The 23153-nt window shown below is 48.1% G+C and overlaps 1 protein-coding gene across 1 annotated transcript in view; it reads right to left on the bottom strand.

Annotated features, from left to right (window-relative positions):
- Window positions 1-1667: 1667 nt before the first annotated feature.
- SLC15A5 (solute carrier family 15 member 5) overlaps window positions 1668-23153 on the bottom strand; it is a 29098-nt gene continuing 7612 nt past the window's right edge. Inside the window, exons 3-8 of the mRNA XM_064156006.1 lie at window positions 21860-22145; window positions 17241-17427; window positions 11862-12050; window positions 7025-7156; window positions 3623-3731; window positions 1668-2143 (exon numbers count right to left, since the gene is read on the bottom strand). Coding sequence (XP_064012076.1) covers window positions 1999-2143; window positions 3623-3731; window positions 7025-7156; window positions 11862-12050; window positions 17241-17427; window positions 21860-22145 — 1048 coding nt within the window. The 3' untranslated portion in view covers window positions 1668-1998. The remainder of the gene's footprint in view (window positions 2144-3622; window positions 3732-7024; window positions 7157-11861; window positions 12051-17240; window positions 17428-21859; window positions 22146-23153) is intronic.

Raw genomic sequence — 23153 nt, 5'->3', positions numbered from 1 at the left:
GCAGCTACCTGAAGCCAGGTGGGGTTGGGCTCTTCTGCCAGGCAAGCAGCAACAGAACAAGGGGACGCAGCCTCAAGTTGTGCCAGGGGAGGTCTAGGCTGGATGTTAGGAGGAAGTTGTTGGCAGAAAGAGTGATTGACATTGGAATGGGTTGCCCAGGGAGGTAGTGGAGTCGCTGTGGCTGGAGGTATTGAAGCCAAGCCTGGCTGGGGCACTTAGTGCCATGGTCTGGTTGATTGTCTAGGGCTGGGTGCCAGGTTGGACTGGCTGAGCTTGGAGGTCCCCTCCAGCCTGGTTGATTCTGATTCTCCTGCAGTAAAGCATTTCTCATACCTAGTGAGCATTCTGGCTTGCCAAGCACCCCCAATACAAGAAGGTGGTATCAAAGTGCTCCTCTAGTCTCTGGGTTCAGTGTGTTCCCTTTCACTTAACTCCCCTACTTCTGTTATCACTCTTGTGATTAACAGGACTTGGAAAAGTGCGGAATTGGCATCCCTCTCACTACCCAAGGCAGCCAATTTGGGGAGGGTTTGGCACTTTAAAGTGGAATGCAATTTGCTAATATTTCCCCCTCCCATTTACAATTGCACCCACTCTTCTCTCAACCTTTTTCTGACTCTCTTCAACTGGGCCACAATTACTAATTTTGATGTAAATAAATCCTGGCCTCCAGTTCTCATAGTAGCAATTTTCTGCACAGTATCCTTTAGGAATGGCAAATCCCACAGTGCTTCTGCCAAATAAAAGTCTAGCTGCCTCAGCACCAATGTTTCATTACATACTTAAGGACTTAGAATTGGTCTGTAATTTCTGGTGTATTTTTGGCAGATCTCAAATAGATTTACAAAGAAGGTGAGTGTGGCTGTGTCCATTTTACTGATGAGGTAACTAAGGCAAAGAAGCAGCTTGATGGAGCCTGAGTAGCAGAACCAAGAATAGCCCAGAAGTGTCTGACCTGGTGGACAAGAAGCTCAACAGGAGCCAGCAGTGTGCACTTGCAGCCCAGAAAGCCAAGCAGAGCCTGGGCTGCAGCAGCAGAAGTGTGGCCAGCAGGGCCAGGGAGGTGATTCTCCCCCTCTACTCTGCTCTGCTGAGACCCCACCTGGAGTACTGCAGCCAGTTCTGGAGCCCTGGGACAAGAGGGATGTGGAGGTGCTGGAGAGTGTCCAGAGCAGGGCCAGGAAGATGCTCAGAGGCTGCAGCAGCTCTGCTGTGAGCACAGACTGCAAGAGTTGGGGCTGTGCAGGCTGGAGCAGAGGAGGCTCCCAGGGAACCTTCTTGTGGCCTTCCAGCATCTGAAGGGGGCTACAAAAAAATTGGGGAGGGACTTTTCAGGTTCTCAGCGAGTGCCAGGACTCAGGAGGATGGAGCAAAACTGGAGGTGGAGAGTCAGAGTGGAGGTGAGGAGGAAGTTGTTGAGCATGAGAGTGGTGAGAGGCTGGAATGGGGTTGCCCAGGGAGGTGGTTGAGGCCCCATGGCTGGAGGTGTTTAAGGCGAGGCTGGATGAGGCTGTGGGCAGCCTGCTCTAGGGTAGGGTGTCCCTGCCCATTGCAGGGGGATTGGAAGTGGATGATCCTTGTCCCTTCTAACCCTGACTTATTCTATGACCTTTGCAAATGTCAATCAGACTGCAAAATTATTTGCACCTGATACTGTCACAAAATCATCTGCTAAACAAATGCACACTGGGATTTGTTAAACACTGCTAAGCACAAATGCAGCTGGACACTTTCTTCCTTACAGGGATTAAAAGCCTCTCCCTACTAAGCATTCCATGCAGGGAGCTCTCATTGTCCTTGATGCACATGGCAACAGTGCAGCATTCTACAAGTCCAAATCCTACAATGACTTTTATTTTGCACACATAAATAGCATTCTGACTCCCCCAGTAATTCATAAACACATTGGCAGTTACACTTGAGTACACTAAGTAAGTCATCCTTAGAAAGCCAGTTGGTACCACAATCAAAATGTAGTTAAAGGAGGTGGAAGTTTTATCAGGTTTCCTCCATAGGAGACCAAATGGGAGGACTTTCCAGGACACTACCATAATGTTTGATGGCTTTTTGGTGCTGCAAAAGCTTTTCTTCAGCAAGACTTCCTCTGAATCCGTTGGTGTGCTCCTCATTCACATTGTGGTACCTAGGAAGGAGGATATAAAAGGATGCTACTAAAATAATCATGACAGAATGTCAGGGGCTAGGAGGGACCTTGAAAGCTCATCCAGTCCAACCCTGCTACCAGAGCAGGATCACCTAGAGCAGACCACACAGGAAAATTCCTTTGAGGGATTAGTTTAACTCAGTGTTTATTAGAACATATTCTGTAAGGTCCAGTGCCTTCTGAGTCCTGGACTTCTAAGCAGCCAAAAGAAATGGATAGGGAGAGGTACTTTCCTAGAACCTTTCAGAGCTTCGGGAGAGAAGTGCCAAATGGGATGCAGGTGTTAGTAAGAGCTGTGCTGTGTCACTTAACTATAGAATCAAGCAAGTTGGAAGAGAGCTCCAAGCTCATGCAGTCCAACCTAGCACCTGGCCCTAGACAATCAACCAGACCATGGCACTAAGTGCCCCAGCCAAGCATTGCTTCAACACCTCCAGGGACGGCGACTCCACCACCTCCCTGGGCAGCCCATTCCAATGCCAATCACTCTCTCTGCCAACAACTTCCTCCTAACATCCAGCCCAGACCTCCCCTGGCACAACTTCACACTGTGTCCCCTTCTGCTGCTGCTGCTTGCCTGACAGAAGAGCCCAACCCCACCTGGCTACAGCCTCCCTTCAGGTAGCTGTAGAGAGCAATGAGCTCTGCCCTGAATTCAAAGCTTTGTGCCTCGTTTGCCCACGCAGGCACATCAAGGGGCAGCATAAGACAGCTGACACGTGGGGCTAAGCCCCCAGCCCCCAGAGCTTTGCTGGGGCCAAATCTTTATTGTTTGCTCATGCAACTCAACTTCCCAGACCTGCAAGAGGAGGAGGAGGAGAGCAAGGCCTAAACTGGCCTGGCAGGATTTATGCCCTACCAGGACACCTTTGTGGGGACTAAAGAATTCCATTGACCCCAGGGGCAAGCTGCTTCCATCTCATTGGCCAGTAGAATAGCCAAAAATACTTCAGGGTTATTCTATTGAAACCCTTGCATACAACATTAAGGAGCAGTGACCTCCTGCATTCCTGCAACCCCTTCACCTCTTGTCCCATGCTAAAGATGCAAGATCACGGAGACAACAGCAACCAAGTCATGGGAAGTGGAGCTCAGGTCCACAGCTGAGACACTCTTGGTGCTGTGATCTAAACCCCATGCCAACATATACACATATTTCTGTACAGAACAGGATTCTATTCTCTCTTTAGTGACTTTTCCCATTAGTAACACTTCTTAAATCCTGAACTCTAATTACACCAGCATGCCGTGGGTATTTGGGTTGGTTCAGTTTGTTTTGTTGCTGTTTGCTTGTTTTAAAACTCACCACAAAGTTTTTAATGGTGAAATCTTTCACCTAAAGCCATGCTGAAGCCTGGTTTATGACTGCCACTTCTTTACTACATACTCACAGGTTTTGCAGGACTCTCTCTCCATATTTACCAGCAAAGCATCAAGCTTTCATTTTCTCACATGTACCTGTGTGCAATGCTCCAGAACCCCAGGGTGTTCACCAGCATTAAGGAAGCCAAGAAGAAGAAGAATCTCTCCAATTTGCCTTCGTGCAGCAAGTGTGGAAACCAATCACCTGGCAAAAGAGACAGCCAAAGAGATTTAATTTACCACCTATGATTTTTTTTTAGTCTGCACTGTACTTTGCTCCTGCTTTGCAGAAGAGAGAGAGAGATGCAAAGAAAGCAAAGAACTTTTCTAACAAATTCAAAGTGTGCTTTGATCACAACAACCAATGCTACAAGCTTGTGGCAGAGTGGCTGGAAAGTTGCTCAGCAGAAAAGGACCTGTGGATCCTCCAGGGATGGTGACTCCACCACCTCCCTGGGCAGCCCATTCCAATGCCAATCACTCTCTCTGACAACAGCTTCCTCAGAACATCCAGCCTAGACCTCCCCTGGCACAGCTTCACACTGTGTCCCCTTCTTCTCTTGCTGCTTGCCTGGCAGAAGAGCCCAACCCCATCTGGCTACAGTCTCCCTTCAGGTAGTTGCAGACAGCAACGAGGTCTGCCCTGAGCCTCCTCTTCTGCAGGCTGCACACCCCCAGCTCTCTCAGCCTCTCCTCATAGGGCTGTGCTCAAGGCCCCTCACCAGCTTTGTCGCCCTCTTGTGGACACCTTCCAGCACTTCAACTTCTCTCTTGAATGAAGGAGCTCAGAACTGGACACAGCACTCAAGGTGTGGCCTGAGCAGTGCTGAGCCCAGGGGCAGAAGAACCTCCCTTGTCCTGCTTGATTCTATGATCAGCCCAATCCAACATCCCAGGAGAGCCAGGAGTGAAAGGATTAGGCCCTGTCTCACCACATGGATACGTTTTCCTCTTTCCTCCACACATTAGAGCTGCAAACACAGTTGCCATTAGCTCTCCCAGGAGTAACAGAACAACTGTCCTCAGTGCAGCACATTGCCTTCACTCTCCCACAGTTGGCTCCACACCATGTTACCTGCCTCTGTCACAGAGCAGCACCACCTCACCTCTGGGTGCAGAGTTCCTTTGGCAGCACCAGCTCAGGGCAGGCCTTAAAATGCATCATTTAGCACTGTCAGTTGACTGAACTCCTCAGTGCTGTAACTTCCTTTTAGTAGCTTATAAACTTTTACTGTCATCATTCACAATCAGGCAGTTTTTCATTTCACATTCCCCAGTGGCCAATAGAAGTCAGGGAGTGAGTGCATGTACCCGATGAGAGAGGAGGTACACACGGGGTTCAGTGCTACAGCTTGTCAAAAGCAGTGCTCACACAGCCCCTGGGTCATTTACATCAGCTCCAGGCTACGCAGGAGAGCAGCAGGAGCTTCCCAATGAAAATGTTTACAGTGCAACCTGAAGAGAAAACCCTTGCTTAAAAATAGCACTGAGTGATAAAAATCAACCCCAGACAACCAGCAAAAAACAAACTAACAAAGGAGAATTAAGAGGAAGTTGCTGGCAGAGAGAGTGATTGGCATTGGAATGGGCTGCCCAAGGAGGTGGTGGAGTCCCCATCCCTGGAGGTGTTCAAGCAAAGCCTGGCTGGGGCACTTAGTGCCATGGTCTGGTTGATTGTCTAGGGCTGGGTGCTAGATTAAGCTGGCTGAGCTTGGAGCTCTCTTCCAACCTACTTAATTCTATGATTCTGTCTTAATTGGCTAGGGCTGGGTGCTAGGTTGGAGTGGCTGAGATTGGAGGTCTCTTTCAACATGGTTGATTCTATGATTCACAGTAAAGAACCTGTTCCTAACATCCAATCTTTGCTTCAACACCTCCAGGGACGGCGACTCCGCCACCTCCCTGGGCAGCCAATTCCAATGCCAATCACTCTCTCTGCCAACAACTTCCTCCTAACATGTCTGGGGCACTTTCCTTCCCCTAACCTTTTCCCCACCCCTCCCCCCCCTTCTCTTCCTTACATATTTACAGAAATATTTTTAGAGACACGTATTCTGGAATGATTGGCATGGGAGGACAGGTTTTGTCTTGCATCTTCTCCCCATCAAAACCCTTAGGAGAGGTAAGAGATCCAAAAGCAAGCAGTTTCCCAGCTTGCTCTGAAAATATCACTGTCACCCATCATCTGTTTGCACTCGTCAGGTTTTTTTTCTCACAACGTCTTATTTTATCCTATTCACACCATCCTCCATAGCTGCCTTGAAAATGATTAATGCAGCTCTGACTGTGACTGATATCTGATCAACTTTGCCAATAGAAGCCCAAATAAAACTCTAAACTAGGGGCAGGAGAGAGGATATAAAAAACAACCCCAACAAACCCAGGTTTGAGTTTTGTCAGCACCCTCTGCTTCAGCGCTTCTAAACAGGCACTGGAGGACCTACTTCACTCTGCACTGAACTGCTTGGTGGCAAATGTGGTCCCACTGCTTAGAGATGGAGGAACCAGAAATAGCCTTGGCTCTGCTTTTAGTGGAACAGGAATCATAGGACAAGACAAAGCAGTCATAGCCCAAGAGCTGAAAGATCACAGGTGTTAGGGATTGGAAGAGACCTCCAGAGAGTAGTAGTACATCAAGAGAGGTTCTCCTGCCCCTCTGCTCTGCACTGGTGAGGCTGCATCTGGAGTACTGTGTCCAGTTCTGGGCCCTCCAGTTCAAGAGGGACATGGAACTGCTTGAGTCCAGCACAGAGCCACAAAGATGAAGGAAATGGAACATCCCTACTGAGGGAGCTGGGGCTGTGCTGCTGGGAGGAGCCTGAGAAGTAACCTTATCAATGGTTATCAATGTGTGCAGGGTGAGTGGCAGGAGGCTGCAGCCAGGCTCTGCTGGGTGATGCCCAGTGCCAGGACAAGGGGCACTGGGGGGAAGCTGAGGCATAGGAAGTTTCATTTAAACATAAGGAGGAATTTTCTCCTTGTGAGGGTGACAGAGCACTGGAAAAGGCTGCCCAGGAGGGTTGTGGAGATTTCTCTCTGGAGATACCTAAAACCTGCCTGGAGGCATTCCTGTGTGATCTGCTATAGGTGATGCTGCTCTGTCAGGGGGATTGGACTGGATGAGCTTTGGAGGTCTGGCTCTGGGAAACCTTATGTAGTGTGAGGTGTCCCTGCCCATGGCTGGAGAGTTGGAACTAGATGATTCTCGTGGTCCCTTCCAACCCTGACAGTTCTGTGATTCTAATGAGTACATGAGCATAGAGACTGGACAGGAGGCCTTCCTGCAAGATGCCATCCACTAATTACTCTATCAAAACTGCAGTGACTCATTAAAATTGGATGAATACAGCTGGAAGGCTATTTCCTATCTTAATTCCATTTTAATTGTGAGAGCAAATCAATAAAACTTTGGCATCCCCTTTAATTTTGGTCCCTAATTCTCCAAATCAATAATCCTAGCAAACTGCTCAGGAACAGCAGACATGAGCACGTTCTTACCTTGAGTGCCTGCGTGGGCTGTCTGAACCAAGAAAGCTCCCATAAAGCAGCCAGCTCCATTAAAGAGAGTTAAAAAATGCATGGAAATGCCTCGAATTCTTTCTGGCACAAGCCAGAAGGAAAGCAAGGAACCTTTGGAAGGAAGCAGACACAGTTAGAGATTAAACAAAAGAAGCAACTGACGGTAGAAGATTGATGGGACTGGAAAAAAGGCCCAAGGAGTCTCTAAGAGTCTTTGTGTTCTGCACAGAGCTTTTACTTGCTGCAGAAGGGTGAGCAGATGTGTTGGTACATGCCCTATTAGCAAAATGTTAGCCAAACTGTTTCAGTGAAGCTCCCTGACAACCCAGCCCACGCATAGCTATCAATACCCCACAAGTGTGGAAAGGTCTTTCCCCCTGGACAGTTGCTTTCATCTCTGAAAAGCTCAGGCACAGGAAAAGAAGAGAAACATCCCCACAGACAGCAAGCACAGAGACAACAGGTGTGATACTTAACACTGCAGGAAAGGGAAGCCTGTCATGGCAGAGCCAGGGCAGTAAATGTCACTAGAGCCACCAGTAGGTACTCCCAAAATCAGTGTTCTGCCTTCACTCGAGGAGTTCCCTGGCTAGCATGGGGCTGGGTATTGCTCCTCTTTCCCACAGGGCAACCCCTAGAGCCACAGGCTATTTTCTAAGACAGTGTCCTTCCCTTTCTTGCTAGAAGGCTAAACCAGATCAGCAAAATCCTCAGTGGTAAGGAGGGATTGGAAGGATTTTGATTAGAGTTTCTTCAGGGAGAAAAGTTGTCTTCCCAATGGAAATAAAAGTATCCTGCTAGGAGAGTTGCAGCATGCCACTGGAGCAGGAGGGCTAGAACTAATCCCATCAGGTGTAATTTGGCTAAGCAAGGTTACAATAAGTACTCACCACAGCTGTTCTGAGTAACTTTCCCTGGTTATCACAACGTCCTTGTTTCTTAATTTCAGAGCTTGGGACCATGAGCCAGCAATGTGCTCTGGTGGCCAGCAGAGCCAATGCCATTCAGGGGTGGATTAGAAGGGCTGTGGTTAGTAGGTCCAGAGAGGTTCTCCTGCCCTCTACCCTGCCCTGGTGAGGCCACATCTGGAGCACTGTGTCCAGTTCTGGGCCCCCCATTCAAGAGGGACATAGAACTGCTTGAGAGAGTCCAGCACAGAGACACAAAGATGCTGAAGGGAATGGAACAGCTCTGTTAGGAGGAGAGCCTGAGGGAGCTGGGACTGTGCTGCTGGGAGAGGAGGAGACTGAGAGGTGACCTCGTCAATGGTTATCAATGTGTGCAGGTGAGTGGCAGGAGGCTGGAACCAGGCTCTGCTGGGTGATGCCCAGTGCCAGGACAAGGGGCAGTGGTGGAAGCTGAGGCATAGGAAGTTTCATTTAAATATGAGTAGGAATTTTCTCCCTGTGAGGGTGACAGAACCTGGAACAGGCTGCCCAGGGGGGTTGTGGAGCCTCCCTCTCTGGAGATATCCAAAACCTGCCTGGAGGCATTCCTGTGTGATCTGCTATAGGTGATGCTGCTCTGGCAGGGGGGGTTGGACTGGATGAGCTTTGGAGGTCCCTTCCAGTCCCTGGCATTCTGTGGCTCTCACTCACACTTCTCCAAGCCCCAGTGTCTCCCAGCCCACTCTATTAGTTGCATTTGCATGTCCTTCATCTTGAGAAACTTGCCAGACGAGGATCCTGTTTGGATGCTGAGTTGCCTGAAGCATTTCTGAATACAAATGAAACTTCACCATCGTCATCTTCCACCCTTTTTCACTTAGATACCCAAATGAAGGCTTTGGAAAGATATTAAAGAAGAGGGGGGGGGGAAACCTTCATGGGCAGTATTTTTTCTTCATTCACACTAGGAACCAAAAGCTTGAGGGCAAGAGAAAGCAGGTGAGCCTGGGACACCATCTGCATCTGCAACAGTGCAGTCAGAAAGCTTGTACAGTGAGTGTCCTAGCTCATTTGTATCACAAGGAACATAAAATGTTCTGGGTTTACCTTCCTCCTTCCTAAGAGCAGGGGTGCAAAACATGCATTCTGGCCAAATTCAGCCTGGATAATTGCATCCTACTTACCTAAATGACCCCTGCTGCTTCAATTGCATGCTCCATTCTTCACTTCTCCCACGGTGCTGCTGGGAGCTATTAAACAGCTGCTGCATTCCACCCTGGAGACCACTGCATTTCATCAGTGGGTGAAGTGATCCCCAATATATCCTCTAAACTAACCATGCTCTGAGACATGCTGATGGGCAGATGATCTTTCTGCTGCACTCCAGCAAACACTGTACATCTGCTAAGGTTTTGTAGGGCAAAGCAGAGAGAGTGCATCAGGCAGCTTGCATGCAGGCAGTTTGACCGGGGGCTTACTGACCGCTGCCTTACTATCCTGGCTTGCCCCATGGTGGAAGCAAGGGCGGGAGGAAAACAAAGGTTTGGGCCATTATGTCCTAATGAAGGCATGAAGTTAGGTTGCCATAATCAGGGAAAGTTGCTCAAATACTTACTGTAACCCTTTTTAGCCAAGTTACACCTAATGAGATTAGTTACATTCATCCATGCTACAAGGGCACAGAATCATAGAATCAAGCAGTTTGGAAGAGAGCTCCAAGCTCATCCAGTCCAACCTAGCACCCAGCCCTGTCCAGTCAACTAGACCATAGAATCAATCAGGTTGGAAGAGAGCTCCAAGCTCAGTCAGTCCAACCTAGCACCCAGCCCTGTCCAATCAACTAGACCATAGAATCAACCAGGTTGGAAAAGACCTCCAAGCTCATCCAGTCCAACCTAGCACCCAGCTTAGCCAATCAATTAGACCATAGAATCAAGCAGGTTGGAAGACACCCCCAAGCTCAGCCAGTCTAACCTATCACCCACCCTAGCCAATCAATTAGACCATAGAATCAAGCAGGTTGGAAGACACCCCCAAGCTCAGCCAGTCCAACCTAGCACCCAGCCCTGTCCAGTCAACCAGACCATGGCACTAAGTGCTCCATGCTACAGCTCTCCTGGTGAGATGCTTAACTTTTATTTCCACTGGGAAGACAACTTTTCTCCCTGAAGAAATTCTAATCTAAATCCTTTTCAAATCAAACACACACCAACCCTTCCCTCCCATCAACACCAATCCCTCCCAAAACCAACCACCCAAAAACCCAAACCCACCAAGACAGAGCTTTGTTTTTATCCCCTAAAGGTTAATGTAACCTCACAGTCACTGGACTGGTGTGTGTGTAGCTGTGTGCTAGACTGAAAAGCCTTATTCCCTCAGCAATATTCCTCTCATGCAGAAGCAGGAGAGGTAAGCAAGCCACCTCCTAACCTTCTTTTTTTTGTTAAGCTAAACAAAGAAAGTCCCAGTTTTCAGTTATACTTAGCCTGTAACCTAGAAACCACATTACCTGCCTAGAAACCTGTCTCAGTTAAGTACTTGAGAGCTATCAGATGAAGAGGCATTATGAAAGTGCTAAGTATTTAAAACTAGGGAAAATTACCTTTTTAGTGACAGACTCTGACCCACAGCTCTCAGTACTTTCAGAGTGCAGGAACGAAGCTGAGACACTGAAGTCATTTCCTGCTCTTAAATAAAAAGCTGAACGTTTCTGGGGTTATACTGGAACAATAGACACTCAACCTGCAGAATTAAACACCTGCAGAAATCAGCTAGGCAATTACTTTGCCTGTGTCTCTGAGTGGGTGCTGATTAGATAGTTTTTGGGGTGTTACTAACATTTTTGTTCTGAGCTCTGCAAGGTAAAACATTGGTAAGCACCTTGTGTGCTCCTCAGAAGAAGCTAAGTCTCAGGAATGTCAGTGTAGGTGTGGAAAGGTAAACTAAGGAATGGAGAGGAGGTGCAGAGCACGATCAAGAGCACATCTACATAATTTATGGGTGGCAGGTGTGAGCTAAGCTCTACTTGTCCCCCGCAAAACAGGAGTGTTTATCTCTGACTGCACACCACAAGCTAAGGCATGATGCTCTCTGCAAGTGTGCTCATAGGGCTCCTGACTGGAGCACAAACAAAATATCATAGAATCAGCCAGGTTGGAAGAGAGCTCCAAGCTCATCCAGCCCAACCTAGCACCCAGCCCTGGCCAATCAACCAGATCATGGCACCAAGTGTCCCATCCAGGCTTTCCTTGAACACCTCCAGGCATGGCGACTCCACCACCTCCCTGGGCAGCCCATTCCATTGGCAAATCACTCACTCTTTAGCCTGCAATATTCTCTAGGTTATCCTTCCAGCTGAATTCTGTTACCTACCTGCAAATGTTCTGTGCCAGTGAAGAATGTGTAACAATTCTATTAGCCATAACCGAAAAGGGTTGAGCTAAATTGCTTCACCTTTCGTTGACTGTGGCCTGCAAAGTGCTCACAGACTGTAACCACGGTTCAGCCCTCATAGGTTTACTTATTCTTTCTTGGCTAAATCAACACAGCAGAGTTCAGGTCAGAAAGGATCTCAGGAGCTCATCTGGTCCTGCCTGAAGCAAGTTCAGCTTCAAGACCAGTCACGCATCCAAGCCCAGAGTCCCAGTGCTCTGACCATCCTCCTGCCTAGCAGTGGACTACTCACCCCAGGGACTCGACGGGGCCATGCTAACTTCCAGTTCATCTGGAACAACATAATTGCTCACTCTGAGTTACAGCCAGCAAGACACATTACCTGCTTCAGAGCAGCATAAAGTACAGATCTGCTCATTAAGCTCATGGAAGAGAGCCAGGGATAAAACATCAGATGAGAGTAATTATTTTTAGGTAGCTGACATCATTCTCTGCAATCAGGACACTCTTGCTTTGGCCTCTTAGCTCTTACTTACAGGAGGGAGTCACCAAGGCTTCAGCCACTCCGAGTAGGATGTACTGAGGAGCTAAGTGGAAGCAAGGCATGGAGGAAACCAGGAGGACCTCTTTGGAAAGTGTCTGCTCCACCTCAGGGAAATGCTTTCGGTGTATTTCAGAGAAGCCAGCAACCATCATGGAAAGTGCAGCAGATAACTGACCTACAACTGGGTGAAAAACACAGGCAGCATTCACCAAGCTTATATTTCCACCATCTTTGTGTGTTTAGAATGAAGCCCTAGGAGAGCAAAAATAAGCTTCCCCAGCTCCTGATGCCCAGCACATCCTTTCTGGACACAGAAACATGAGTAAAGATTTGCTACTACACCACGAGCTTAACTCTGAATGCATGGCAAGGAGACAACAGCTCAGCACAGAAAGAATTGAGGCTATCAAATAAATGAGAGAAGAAAAGCTTTTCTGAACAGCAAAGCCACAAAATAAACTGCTTATTGCTACTTATTTTAAACTTTCCTGCAGGTTGAGGGGAGTGAAAAAAGGAGGAGAGAAAGAAAAGGCTGAAGCCTTCTCAAGTATCAGGAGAAAGAGGGCAGGGACAGGACTGCCAAGCAGAGATTTTCCTATCCAAGCAGCAATAAGATTCCAAAACACACACATACACTGGTTGCTTTACACAGCTGTTTGCTACCCAAAAAGAAGTATTGCAGGCAGGAAAAGTACTGGAATTCTAAGGTTGCAGACCATGGCAGAGAAAAAGATCAAGAGCACACACCACACCTCAGCATCCTCACCTTTCCCCCTTTTCCTCCACAGAAGAGTTCCCTTGAGCTGCTCACACGATCACAGCACTGCCAGAGTCGGAAAGGACAAAGATCATCCAGCTGCAACTCCCCTGATATGGGCAGGGACAGCTCACACTAGATCAGGTTGCTCAGAGCCACATCCAGCCCACCCTTAAAAACTTTCAAGGATGAGGCTTCCACCACCTCTTTGGGCAACCTGCTCCAGTGTCTCACCATCCTCATGGTGGAGAACTTCTTCTTAACATCCAATCTACATCTCTCTCTTCTAGTTTTGCTCCTTTTCCTCTAGTCCTATCACCACCTGACATCCTAATAGCTTCTACTGCTCCACAACCTCCCTGGGCAACCTGTGCCAGAGTCTCACCACCCTCACTCTAAAGAGCCCTTTCCTAAGATCCAGTTTGAATCTCCCCTCTGCCACTTTAAACCCATTCCTCCTTGTCCTGTCATTACAAGACCTTATCAATAGTCCCTCCCCAGCCTTCCTGTAGCCCCCTTCAGATACTGGAAGGCCACCATAAGGTCTTCTGGAAGCCTTCACTCATCCAGGTTGCAGAGCCCCAGCTCTTGTAGCTAAGTGACTTAGCTCTGTGACATGTTAGCAGGCATCTCTCAGCAGCAAGCTATCACAGTCTTCTATTAGCAGTTCTCCTGCATTTCCACCACTTTAAATACCCTTCCCCCCTGTCTAACCTGAGGCTTGGAAGCTGTTTTGCTGTTACAGCCTCTCCAAGTGCTTAATAAGAGCACCAATGAATTATTGTTTGAAATTGATGACAGGAGGGAATCCAACAGCATTTTCTAGCCCATGCATCTTATCAAGGCCAGGTATAAAGCCCTCAAGGAGCTTCTTGTAATCTACCCAAGCAAGAATTCTCCTAGTGAAAAATTATGTTAGTACTAAAGGAAACTCAAGCTGTTCAATATTACTACCCAGTGCTGTATTTTAGGCATTTTCCTTACTGAAAGCCAAAATGTCTCAGGAAAAAGTAACCTCTGAATGCCCAACAACTGTAGTATTTCATTTAAGACACTGTGTGGCAGAGGAAGAAACCTGAGAGCCTTGGAGACCTGGTTTTCCTCCTACCTCTTCTCCCTTCAGTCCTCTTTAAAACAAGCAACTTGAAATGAACATTTGAGGCTTTGGTTTTATAGAACAGGTTGTTAAAGGAGCACTTGGGGCTCATTCTAGGACAAGGTTGTTTATGTTACCTAGAGACTAAGGTTGCATTGGACCTTTGTGATTCTCAGATGCTGAGTAAAACAGGCTACAAAGCTTTCCTGCAATTAATACTTGCTCAGACTAGAGCAGAGCCTGAGAGCCCTGGGGCTGTTTAGTCTGGAGAAGTCTGAGAGGGGATCTGACCCATGCCTACAAATACCTGAGGGGTGGGTATCAAATGGATGGGGCCAATCTCTTTTCAGTGGTGCAAAGCAATAAGACAAAAACCAGTAGATACAAACTGGGACACAGAAGGCTTGACCTCAACATGAGGTGTGAGAACACGGGAGCAGGCTGCCCAGAGAGGTTGTGGAGCCTCCTCCTCTGCAGACTTTCAAAACCCACCTGGATGCATTCCTGAGTGAACTACTCTAGGGGATCCTGCTTTGGCAGGGAGGTTGAGCTCAGTGATCTCTTGGGGGGGTCCCTTCCAACCTTTAAAGTTCTGTGATTCTGAGATCATGTAGGGAGAAATGGTCACCACTGACTCTCAAATGACCTCAAAAATACATTGAACTGGAGGCTTGCTGTTGTGCACTATGCAGTTGTGAACTACTCAGCAGGTCAAGTCTACATGGAGTAAATCCAACAGCAATAAGACATTTCAGTATAAAATGAGGAGAGGCTGAGGGAGCTGGGGGTGTGCAGCCTGCAGAAGAGGAGGCTCAGGGCAGAGCTCATTGCTGTCTTTAGCTACCTGAAGGGAGGCTGCAGCCAGGTGGGGTTGGTCTCTTCTGCCAGGCAAGCAGCAACAGAACAAGGGGACACAGTGTGAAGTTGTGGCAGGGCAGGTCTGGGCTGGATGTTAGGAGGAAGTTTTGGGGTGATTCTGTGCTCCACAACCTCACTGGAGGTGTTCAAGGCCAGGTTGGATCAGGTTGAGTGACCTGTTCTAGTGGGAGTTGTCTCTGCCTATGGCGAGGGGTTGGAACTGGCTGAGCTTTGAGGTCCCTTCCAATCTAAACCATTCCATGATTCTATATCTGGGAGACAACCTAAATTCACATTAAGATTTCAACGCACAGATGGTGAAGCTTTACCTGTTTTACTTACACACATCACAGCACCTTTGGAACAGATACATAGGGGAGAGTCTCCAGCCCTCTGATCATCTTTGTGGCCCTCCTCTGGACCTGCTCTGGCAGCTCTGAGTCCCTCCTGTGCTAGGGAAACCAAAACTGGATGCAGTACTCCATGTAGGATCTCACCAGGGCAGAGCAGAATCATAAAAAGGTCATGATTGGAAAGGGCCTCTGAAGGTCATCCAGTCATAGAATAGAATCAGTCAGGGTTGGAAGGGACCTCTGAGGGTCATTCAGTCATAGAATAGAATCAGTCAGGGTTGGAAGGGACCTCTGAAGGTCATCCAGTCATAGAATAGAATCAGTCAGGGTTGGAAGGGACCTCTGAGGGTCATCCAGTCATAGAACAGAATCAGTCAGGGTTGGAAGGGACCACAAGGATCATGTAGTTCCAACCCCCCTGCCATGGGCAGGGACACCTTACCCTAGATCAGGCTGCCTACAGCCTCAGCCAACTTGGCCTTAAACACCTCCAGGCATGGGGCCTCCACTACCTGAACCAACCTCCCCAGAGATAGTAACAAGTAACAGTCATTGTGTAGAAGCATATTAGAGAGCAATCAGATCTTTAACTCAGCATTGTCAACATGGCTCACTCTTGAAAACTCTTAACACACTGAAACTCTCCAGAAAAAAAACCTATTTAAAAGCCTTCCTCTTACAGGACTTGAATTAAAACATAGTTACAGGTTGGCTTACCACCAACAGCCTATTTACACTTCCAATTTTCGCTCCTGAAAAATAATTGTGAACCTAATTAACTCTTGGCAAAAATATTGGCACTTAGAGGTCTGCCATCTTTGCAGGTGCAGTCATATACTTGGATATCTAAAGCCATTGTCTGTACCCAGGAGTATTTCTGTGCCTGGGGTGATTTATCACCCCTAACAGGAGGCTACTTTAACAAATGATGCTATTAAGAATAAACCACTGCATATATTCTGCCGCTGCTCGACAGAACGGGACAGAACATTAGTACCAACTTGAAGTTGCCCTGGTTTGAGGGAAATGATTACCTGAATGTGCTTTTTGTGTTTTAATGCAGATGTTGTTTTAAAAACCAGGGTAATTGCAGCCTGCTGTGTTCTATGCATCTGGTTTGTATAAAGCTTAATAACACTCTTAATTAGGCTAATTTAGTCAGATTAATACCTCTGTGCGTGTCACCGCTCGCTGCGCGCTTGCCGTGGGGCAGGGAATTAATAGCAGCACGCTGAGAAAATAGTAGTGTATAAATATTTTTGTCTGAGGTTTGTAATGCAGACTGGAAGATAAAAAAACACAACATATAGCAGGTCTGAGGAGAGTATCTAAGAAAGGGAATGGCTTTTCATTGAATACAGTATGCAAGTGCTTTTATGATTGTATGAGATGTAGCTGATATCAGAAGGCAATTCATAGAATCAGCCAGGTTGGAGGAGACCCCCAAGATCATCCAGTCCAACCTAGCACCCAGCCCTGTACAATCAACCAGACCATGGCACTAGAATAGAATCAACCAGGTTGGAGTAGACCTTCAAGCTCATCCAGTCCAACCCAGCACCCAGCCCTGCACAATCAACTAGACAATGGCACTAGAATAGACTCAACCAGGTTGGAGTAGACCTCCAAGCTCATCCAGTCCAACCTAGCACCCAGCCCTGCACAATCAACTAGACAATGGCACTAGAATAGCATCAACCAGGTTGGAAGAGACCTTTAAGATCATCCAGTCCAAGATTAAGAGGATCTCTCCAGATCCTAGACTGTAAGGATGCTGGGGCAATTAAAAGTAAGAATAATTAACATCAAAAATTAAAAGGGGCGAGCAAGATAAAATCACCACATCAGTGCCAATACAAGAAGGTCCAACCCTTACTAAAGCCATCACTACTTTTAAGATATGAATTTCTCTGAAACCAGTGTAATTCTGCAAGCCTGAGCCTACTGTGCTGAGTGTTGAAAACACTGAGACTCACAGCAGAGCTTTCTTTGTACTGCATCATAGAATGGTTTAGGCTGGAAGGACCTCAAGGTTCATCCAGTTCCAACCCCCAGTCATATGCAGGGACACCTCCCACTAGAACAGGTTGCACAAGGCCTCATTCAACCTAGCCCTGGTCTACAGTATGCTTCTTCAACAGTATCTTGGAAACAGTCCCCTCTGTACATCACCCCAGAGCAAATGCACTTCAACACCTACAGTCAGAAACAATTTTAGAGGATCACAGATCAGCTACTGAAGGTTCTTAAAACCAAACAGAATATATATATATAACCACTGTAAACCCACATATATTTTATACTCACCAATGTAAATGGTTGGAGAATGCCCAGTGGCCTTGGAACTGAAGAGATAGGAGTTGATGCAATCCAAAATAGGAACAAGAATCAGGAGCGGCACAATGCTGACCACGTTCATTGCTGCAACTGGCAAGACAAAGCCACTGAAATGCAGGTTGGAATTCATGGTTTGGAGATAATATCCTGAGGGGATCTGCATTGAAGAATAAAGCCCCAATCCATTAGTGTAGCTGGTGCCTCTCATGGATAAGATTCTTACTATAGCTGGAAGTTTCCCCAGCTGAATAAGCCACAGTAAGCCAAGTATCTGCTGGCCAAAAGGAACAACCATTCATGACCAAAGCCTGTCAGTGACATCCTCATTTTCTGCCAGAACATTACATTTTTCTTCCCTTTCATTTGCTCCTGAATTTAACAAATGAGTTCATTTGATGGTGCCCAGTCAGAGCTCTCAGCCTATATACTAAATGGTTCTGCCTAATCCTTCAGTCACTTCTTGTAGACAGGGTTTGACAGAAGAGAATTTCACAACAGCAAGATGCAGTTATTTAGTACTTCTGATTGTGTGTCTCAAGGTGGAAGCAATTATTGAAGACTCTCTTGCCAGCACACAGCTTTAAAAGCTACAGGGAATGAAGACTTGGTCACAGACTTAGAACCAGCTTAACATAACTGATGGCCATAGCAGCTCTAGACAGGACTCCTTTTTACTTTTGAGAATAGAAAAAGAGAAGAAAATGAATAACAAGAGGAGGAACCCAGCATGGCAGTCACCAAGGTGTGTAATTATGTGGATTACTAACACCACCTCTCACTTCAAAACCAAGTAATACCTCCTACTTGTGTGAGGCTCTACAGAAGATCTGCTGAGTTTATCTGTTAAGTTTATCTTAAAAGCACCAACACAACAATGACAAAGACCTGACCAAAAAAGCCCAGAATCCCCAAAACCACCATCACCCCAAAACCCCAAATGAACAAACCAACCCAAAATCCCCAAACAATATCTTCTACCAACAGATATCTTGTTGACAATGCTTAGCCAATCACCAGTGGTGTGCCCCAGGGATCAGTGCTGGGCACAGGCCTGTTCAATAGCTTTATTGATGATCTGGACCAGGGGATTGAGTCCAGCAGCAGTAAGTTTGCAGATGACACCAAGCTAGGAGCAGCTGTGGAGCTGTCGGAGGGTAGGAGAGCCCTGCAGAGGGACCTGGCCAGGCTGCATGGGTGGGCAGAGGCCAATGGGATGAGACTGAACAAGGCCAAGTGCAGGGTTCTACACTTTGGCCACAACAACCCCAAGCAGCACTACAGGCTGGGGCCAGAGTGGCTGAGAGCAGGCAGGCAGAGAGGGAGCTGGGGGTGCTGGGAGAGAGGAGCTGAAGATGAGGCAGCAGTGTGCCCAGGTGGGCAGCAGAGCCAATGACATCCTGGGCTGGCTCAGGAGCAGTGTGGCCAGCAGAACAAGGGAGGTTCTTCTGCTCCTGTGCTCAGCACTGCTCAGGCCACCCCTTGAGTGCTGTGTCCAGTTCTGGGCTCCTCAATTCAAGAGAGAAGTTGAGGTGCTGGAAGGTGTCCAGAAGATGGAAGCAAAGCTGGTGAGGGGCCTGGAGCACAGCCCTGTGAGGAGAGGCTGAGGGAGCTGGGGGTGTGCAGCCTGCAGAAGAGGAGGCTTGGGGCAGAGCTCATTGCTGTCTGCAGCTACCTGAAGGGAGGCTGTAGCCAGGTGGGGTTGGGCTCTGCTGCCAGGCAAGCAGCAACAGAAGAAGGAGACACAGGCTCAAGTTGTGCCAGGGGAGGTCTAGGCTGCATGTTGTTAGGAAGCTGTTGTCAGAGAGAGTGATTGGCACTGGAATGGGCTGCCCAGGGAGGTGGTGGAGTTGTTGTATTTGGAGGTGTTGAAGCCAAGCCTGGCTGGGGCACTTAGTGCCATGGTCTGGTTGCTTGTCTAGGGCTGGGTACTAGGCTGGACTGGCTGAGCTTGGAGGTCTCTTCCAGTCTGGCTGATTCTATGATTCCACCTGCAATTTCCTGTGCAGCAGGAAAGGTTAACCCACTCCATTTAACAGATTGGAGGGAAAAAGAGGGCGAGGTAGCTTGAACAACTCACAGACTACAGTCATGCCAGAGCTGGATGCAAAACTCTCTCCTTTGCTCAGTTTCCAAGGATTTCTGGATTCCTGCAGCATTTTAATGGCATTTCCACTATGACTGTTAATGCCAAGTCCAGGTAGAATATTACTGGTTTAGAGCTGTCTGAAAATTAATATATAGGTAGTAACTGGGCTCACAGAGGGTTTCTCATCAGCAGCTGTAGTCAACACTACTCACTGGGAGCCTGTTCAGTGCTACAGAATCACTCAAATGCTAGCTCTTAATAAAAATATTTTTCACCTACTTTCCACCTCCAGGAGAATATATAAATTGTAGAAGAGTGAATAAAAGGCAACAGAGCTATGAAAGATCAGAACCGAGCCAAATTTTGTTGGCTCCTTCTTTCCACTGCCTAGTGCAAATCAGAACTGACTTCTTAATAGGAATTAAAATACCATCAACATGAATCACAGGCCCTGAAAGCTGTTAACCTAATAATATGGGGGAAAATGGTGTTCATCTTTAGAGAAAGAGATACTGGTCTAAGAAGGAGTAATAAAGCCAGTGGAAATTCTGCCAAGAGAATAAAAGCCATCTCTTCTAGCAATGCAAACACTTATCTTTTCTACAGATATACCTGGGTATCACAGCCTCAATTCATGGCATCTGGCTCATTTCCATCTGGTCATTAATGCAAAGCCTCAGTCATATGTGTGCATTTGCTGGTTTGGGGATTGCTTCTTTGCTGAAGGGTTGGTGCTTTTCAAGAGAGTGGAGGGATTGGGAGGGATGAGGAGAAAGAATGAGGCAGCTGGATGGGAAGGTAGGATGATCAGAGTCTGTCTGGAGTTTCCTGTGACACTTGGTACAGGTAGGGTGTGTGGGCAGGAAGAAGTCTCTCCAGCTCAGGCAGTCCTAATGGACCCTTCAGGCAGAATGGTGAGTACTCAGCAGCTAGCAAGGGCTGCAGCTCTGGCAGGGTGGTGTGCAGCTCCCACCACAGTGAGGACCAGTGCCTTCACCCAGACAGAGCTGTCAAAAGGTAGAAATAGCTGTGCAGGCAGCAGTGGGCAGTGCCTTGACTTCCCCTGGGGTGTAGATGAGTGGCAAACTTGCCTGCAGAAGGTGCACTCAGGTGGAGGAGATCTTTCAGCATGTGGCTAAGCTACAGGAGACAGTCAAAAGGCTGCATAGCATCAGGGAGGCAGCAGTGGAGACAGACAGCTGGATTCCAGTGTGATCCAAACTGAACCCACAGTTCAGTTTGTAGCCTGTAGCCAAGCAGCCTCAAATCAGCACTCCCAGAAAGAAGGAAAGCCAGCAACGGTGGGGAATGGCAAACTGCAAGGGCCAGTACTAGCAAGAGGAAGAAAGCTCCATCAAAGCCTGAGGTGACCCTACAGAACCAATGCATGGCTCTACAGAGTGAGGAGGACAAGGAGCCTGCACCTGGTGTGCCCACAGTCCTAAGCAAGACAGACAGACCAGCTCCCTGTCATGTAACTACTACAGCCACCAAGACTAAGTGACAGGTGACAACTGTGGGTGACTCTGCTGCATGGCACAGAAGCACCCACTGGCTGGCATCCTGACCTGCAAGCTGGACAGGTGTGCTGCTTGCTGGGGCCTTGATTCGGGGCCGCAGCAGAGAGGTTGCCAGTCCTTGTACACCTCACTGGTTCTCTGAGCATCTCACAGGCTGATAGAGCAGCTATGGAAGGATTGCTTCTTTCCACCAGTGGAAACACATCCATTTCCACCCAACAGCCCCACAGTCCTGATGATACAGTAGGGGAAATATGAAGCCAGAAGAGAAAAAAAAAGTTTTCTACCTCTGCAGAAAAATCAGTGAACATTTAAGAAACAGGAAATTACATTTTTTCTTCCAGAGGAATTCTGAGCCAGCAACTTGAAAGCATGAGGAGCACAGGACTCTAGCACTAGAAGCTGCAGACAGTAAGGGTTCAGAGAAATGATCAGCAAGCACTCACAGAATCATAGAATCAAGCAGGTTGGAAGAGACCTCTAAGCTCAGCCAGTCCAACCTAGCACCCAGCCCTGGCCAATCAACCAGACCATGGCACTAAGTGCCCCAGCCAGGCTCGGCTTCAACACCTCCAGCCACAGCAACTCCATCACCTCCCTGGGCAGCCCATTCCAATGCCAATCACTCTCTCTGGCAAGAACTCCCTCTTAATATCCAGTCTATATCTCCCCTGGCACAACTTGAGACTGTGCCCCCTTGTTCTGTTGCTGCTTGCCTGGCAGCAGAGCCCAACCCCACCTGGCTACAGCCTCCCTTCAGGTAGCTGTAGACAGCAATGAGCTCTGCCCTGAGCCTCCTCTGCTGCAGGCTGCACACCCCCAGCTCCCTCAGCCTCTCCTCACAGGGCTGTGCTCCAGGCCCCTCCCCAGCCTTGCTGCCCTTCTCTGGACACCTTCCAGCACCTCAACATCTCTCTTGAATTGAGGAGCCCAGAACTGGCACAGCAGATCTCAACGTGTCTCTTGACAGGCTGTGTACCCACCTGCATAACACACGTTCTGTATAGAATCTGGAAAGCAAACAAGGGGAAAAGCTTGGCAAGCAACTTTGTGCTTTCCACCTGCATCTCACTGTAGTGGCCACCATGGTTCTCCTTGGCATGATCCAGCCAGTTTGCTGCGCCCCCAGTGAAGTAGCGGTACCGCGCGCAGCACGCTCTCAGCGCCGCGGCGATCACCCCCAACGTCGTCAGCAGGGAGCTGTCTGCAGGCAGAGACAAGACACACTGCTGTGTTTTCACTTGCTGCCCAAGTAATGGAGGCAAAATGCTTTGGGAGAGGAAAAAACCCTGACCTGGTATATTCACCTTGTGATGGTTTGGGAGTTACCCAAACTCCTACTCTTATGACATCAGCCAGACTAGACTCAGCTGACTGGAGGTTAAGGAATGAAGCTTTAGATTCACAGCTTAGCACAAGAGACAAGCAGAGAGTTGCAATATTCACAGCTACTGAGAGAAATGTACAAATTAAAGGTAATACAGAAACACAACAGCCCTGCCAGAAACCAGAGTCCCCAGCAGGGGCTCCCAACCCTCCCTCCACGTTCCTCCCAACCCCTTTACCTTATCCCAGAGTCTGCCTTATGTACAAGGTGAGTTTGGAGGATCAGCAAGGGTGTTAGAAAGCAGAAGGATTAGTTACACAGAAACAGCCCAGGGAGACAGAGACACACTGACAGACAGACAGACACACACACTGTCTTATCTCTGCTTTGTGTTCTTGTTTTTATAGCTCTCAGCAAGTCTCGGGGTGAAGCAGACCTCACCATTGTTTGCTTTTCAAAGCCTATAATCTAATTTTTCTCATTAAATATTCCAATTAGCCTCAAACTAGCACACACTCATGTCTTTTTTTGGGGAAAGGGAAGGCAATAACAGCATGGATTTGTTCCAAGGCATTCTCTCTTTTGGAAGACAGTGCACAACCTATACTATCCAGCCCAACATCCACAGAGGAATGTGCCACTTGCTACCAGCAGCTATTTAGCACATTCCAACATGAGCCTGCAGTGTGAATGCAGCCCAGACAGTAACCCTGTGCTGGGCTGCAGCAAGAGCAGTGTGGGCAGCAGGGCAAGGGAGGGGAGTCTGCCCCTTGGCTCTGCTCTCCTCACACCCCACCTGCAGTCCTGGGTGCAGTTCTGGAGCCCCCAACACAAGAAGAACATGGAAGTGTTGGAGCCAGTCCAGAGGAGGCCACCAAGATGCTCCGAGGGCTGCAGCAGCTCTGCTCTGAGGACAGGCTGAGAGAGTTGGGGCTGTGCAGCCTGGAGAA

Source organism: Pogoniulus pusillus, chromosome 15 (genome assembly GCF_015220805.1).
Source record: "Pogoniulus pusillus isolate bPogPus1 chromosome 15, bPogPus1.pri, whole genome shotgun sequence".
In the NCBI taxonomy this organism is placed as follows: Eukaryota; Metazoa; Chordata; class Aves; order Piciformes; family Lybiidae; genus Pogoniulus; species Pogoniulus pusillus.
Note: the sequence above shows the minus strand (reverse complement) of the source record. Positions and strands in the feature narration are given on the sequence as shown.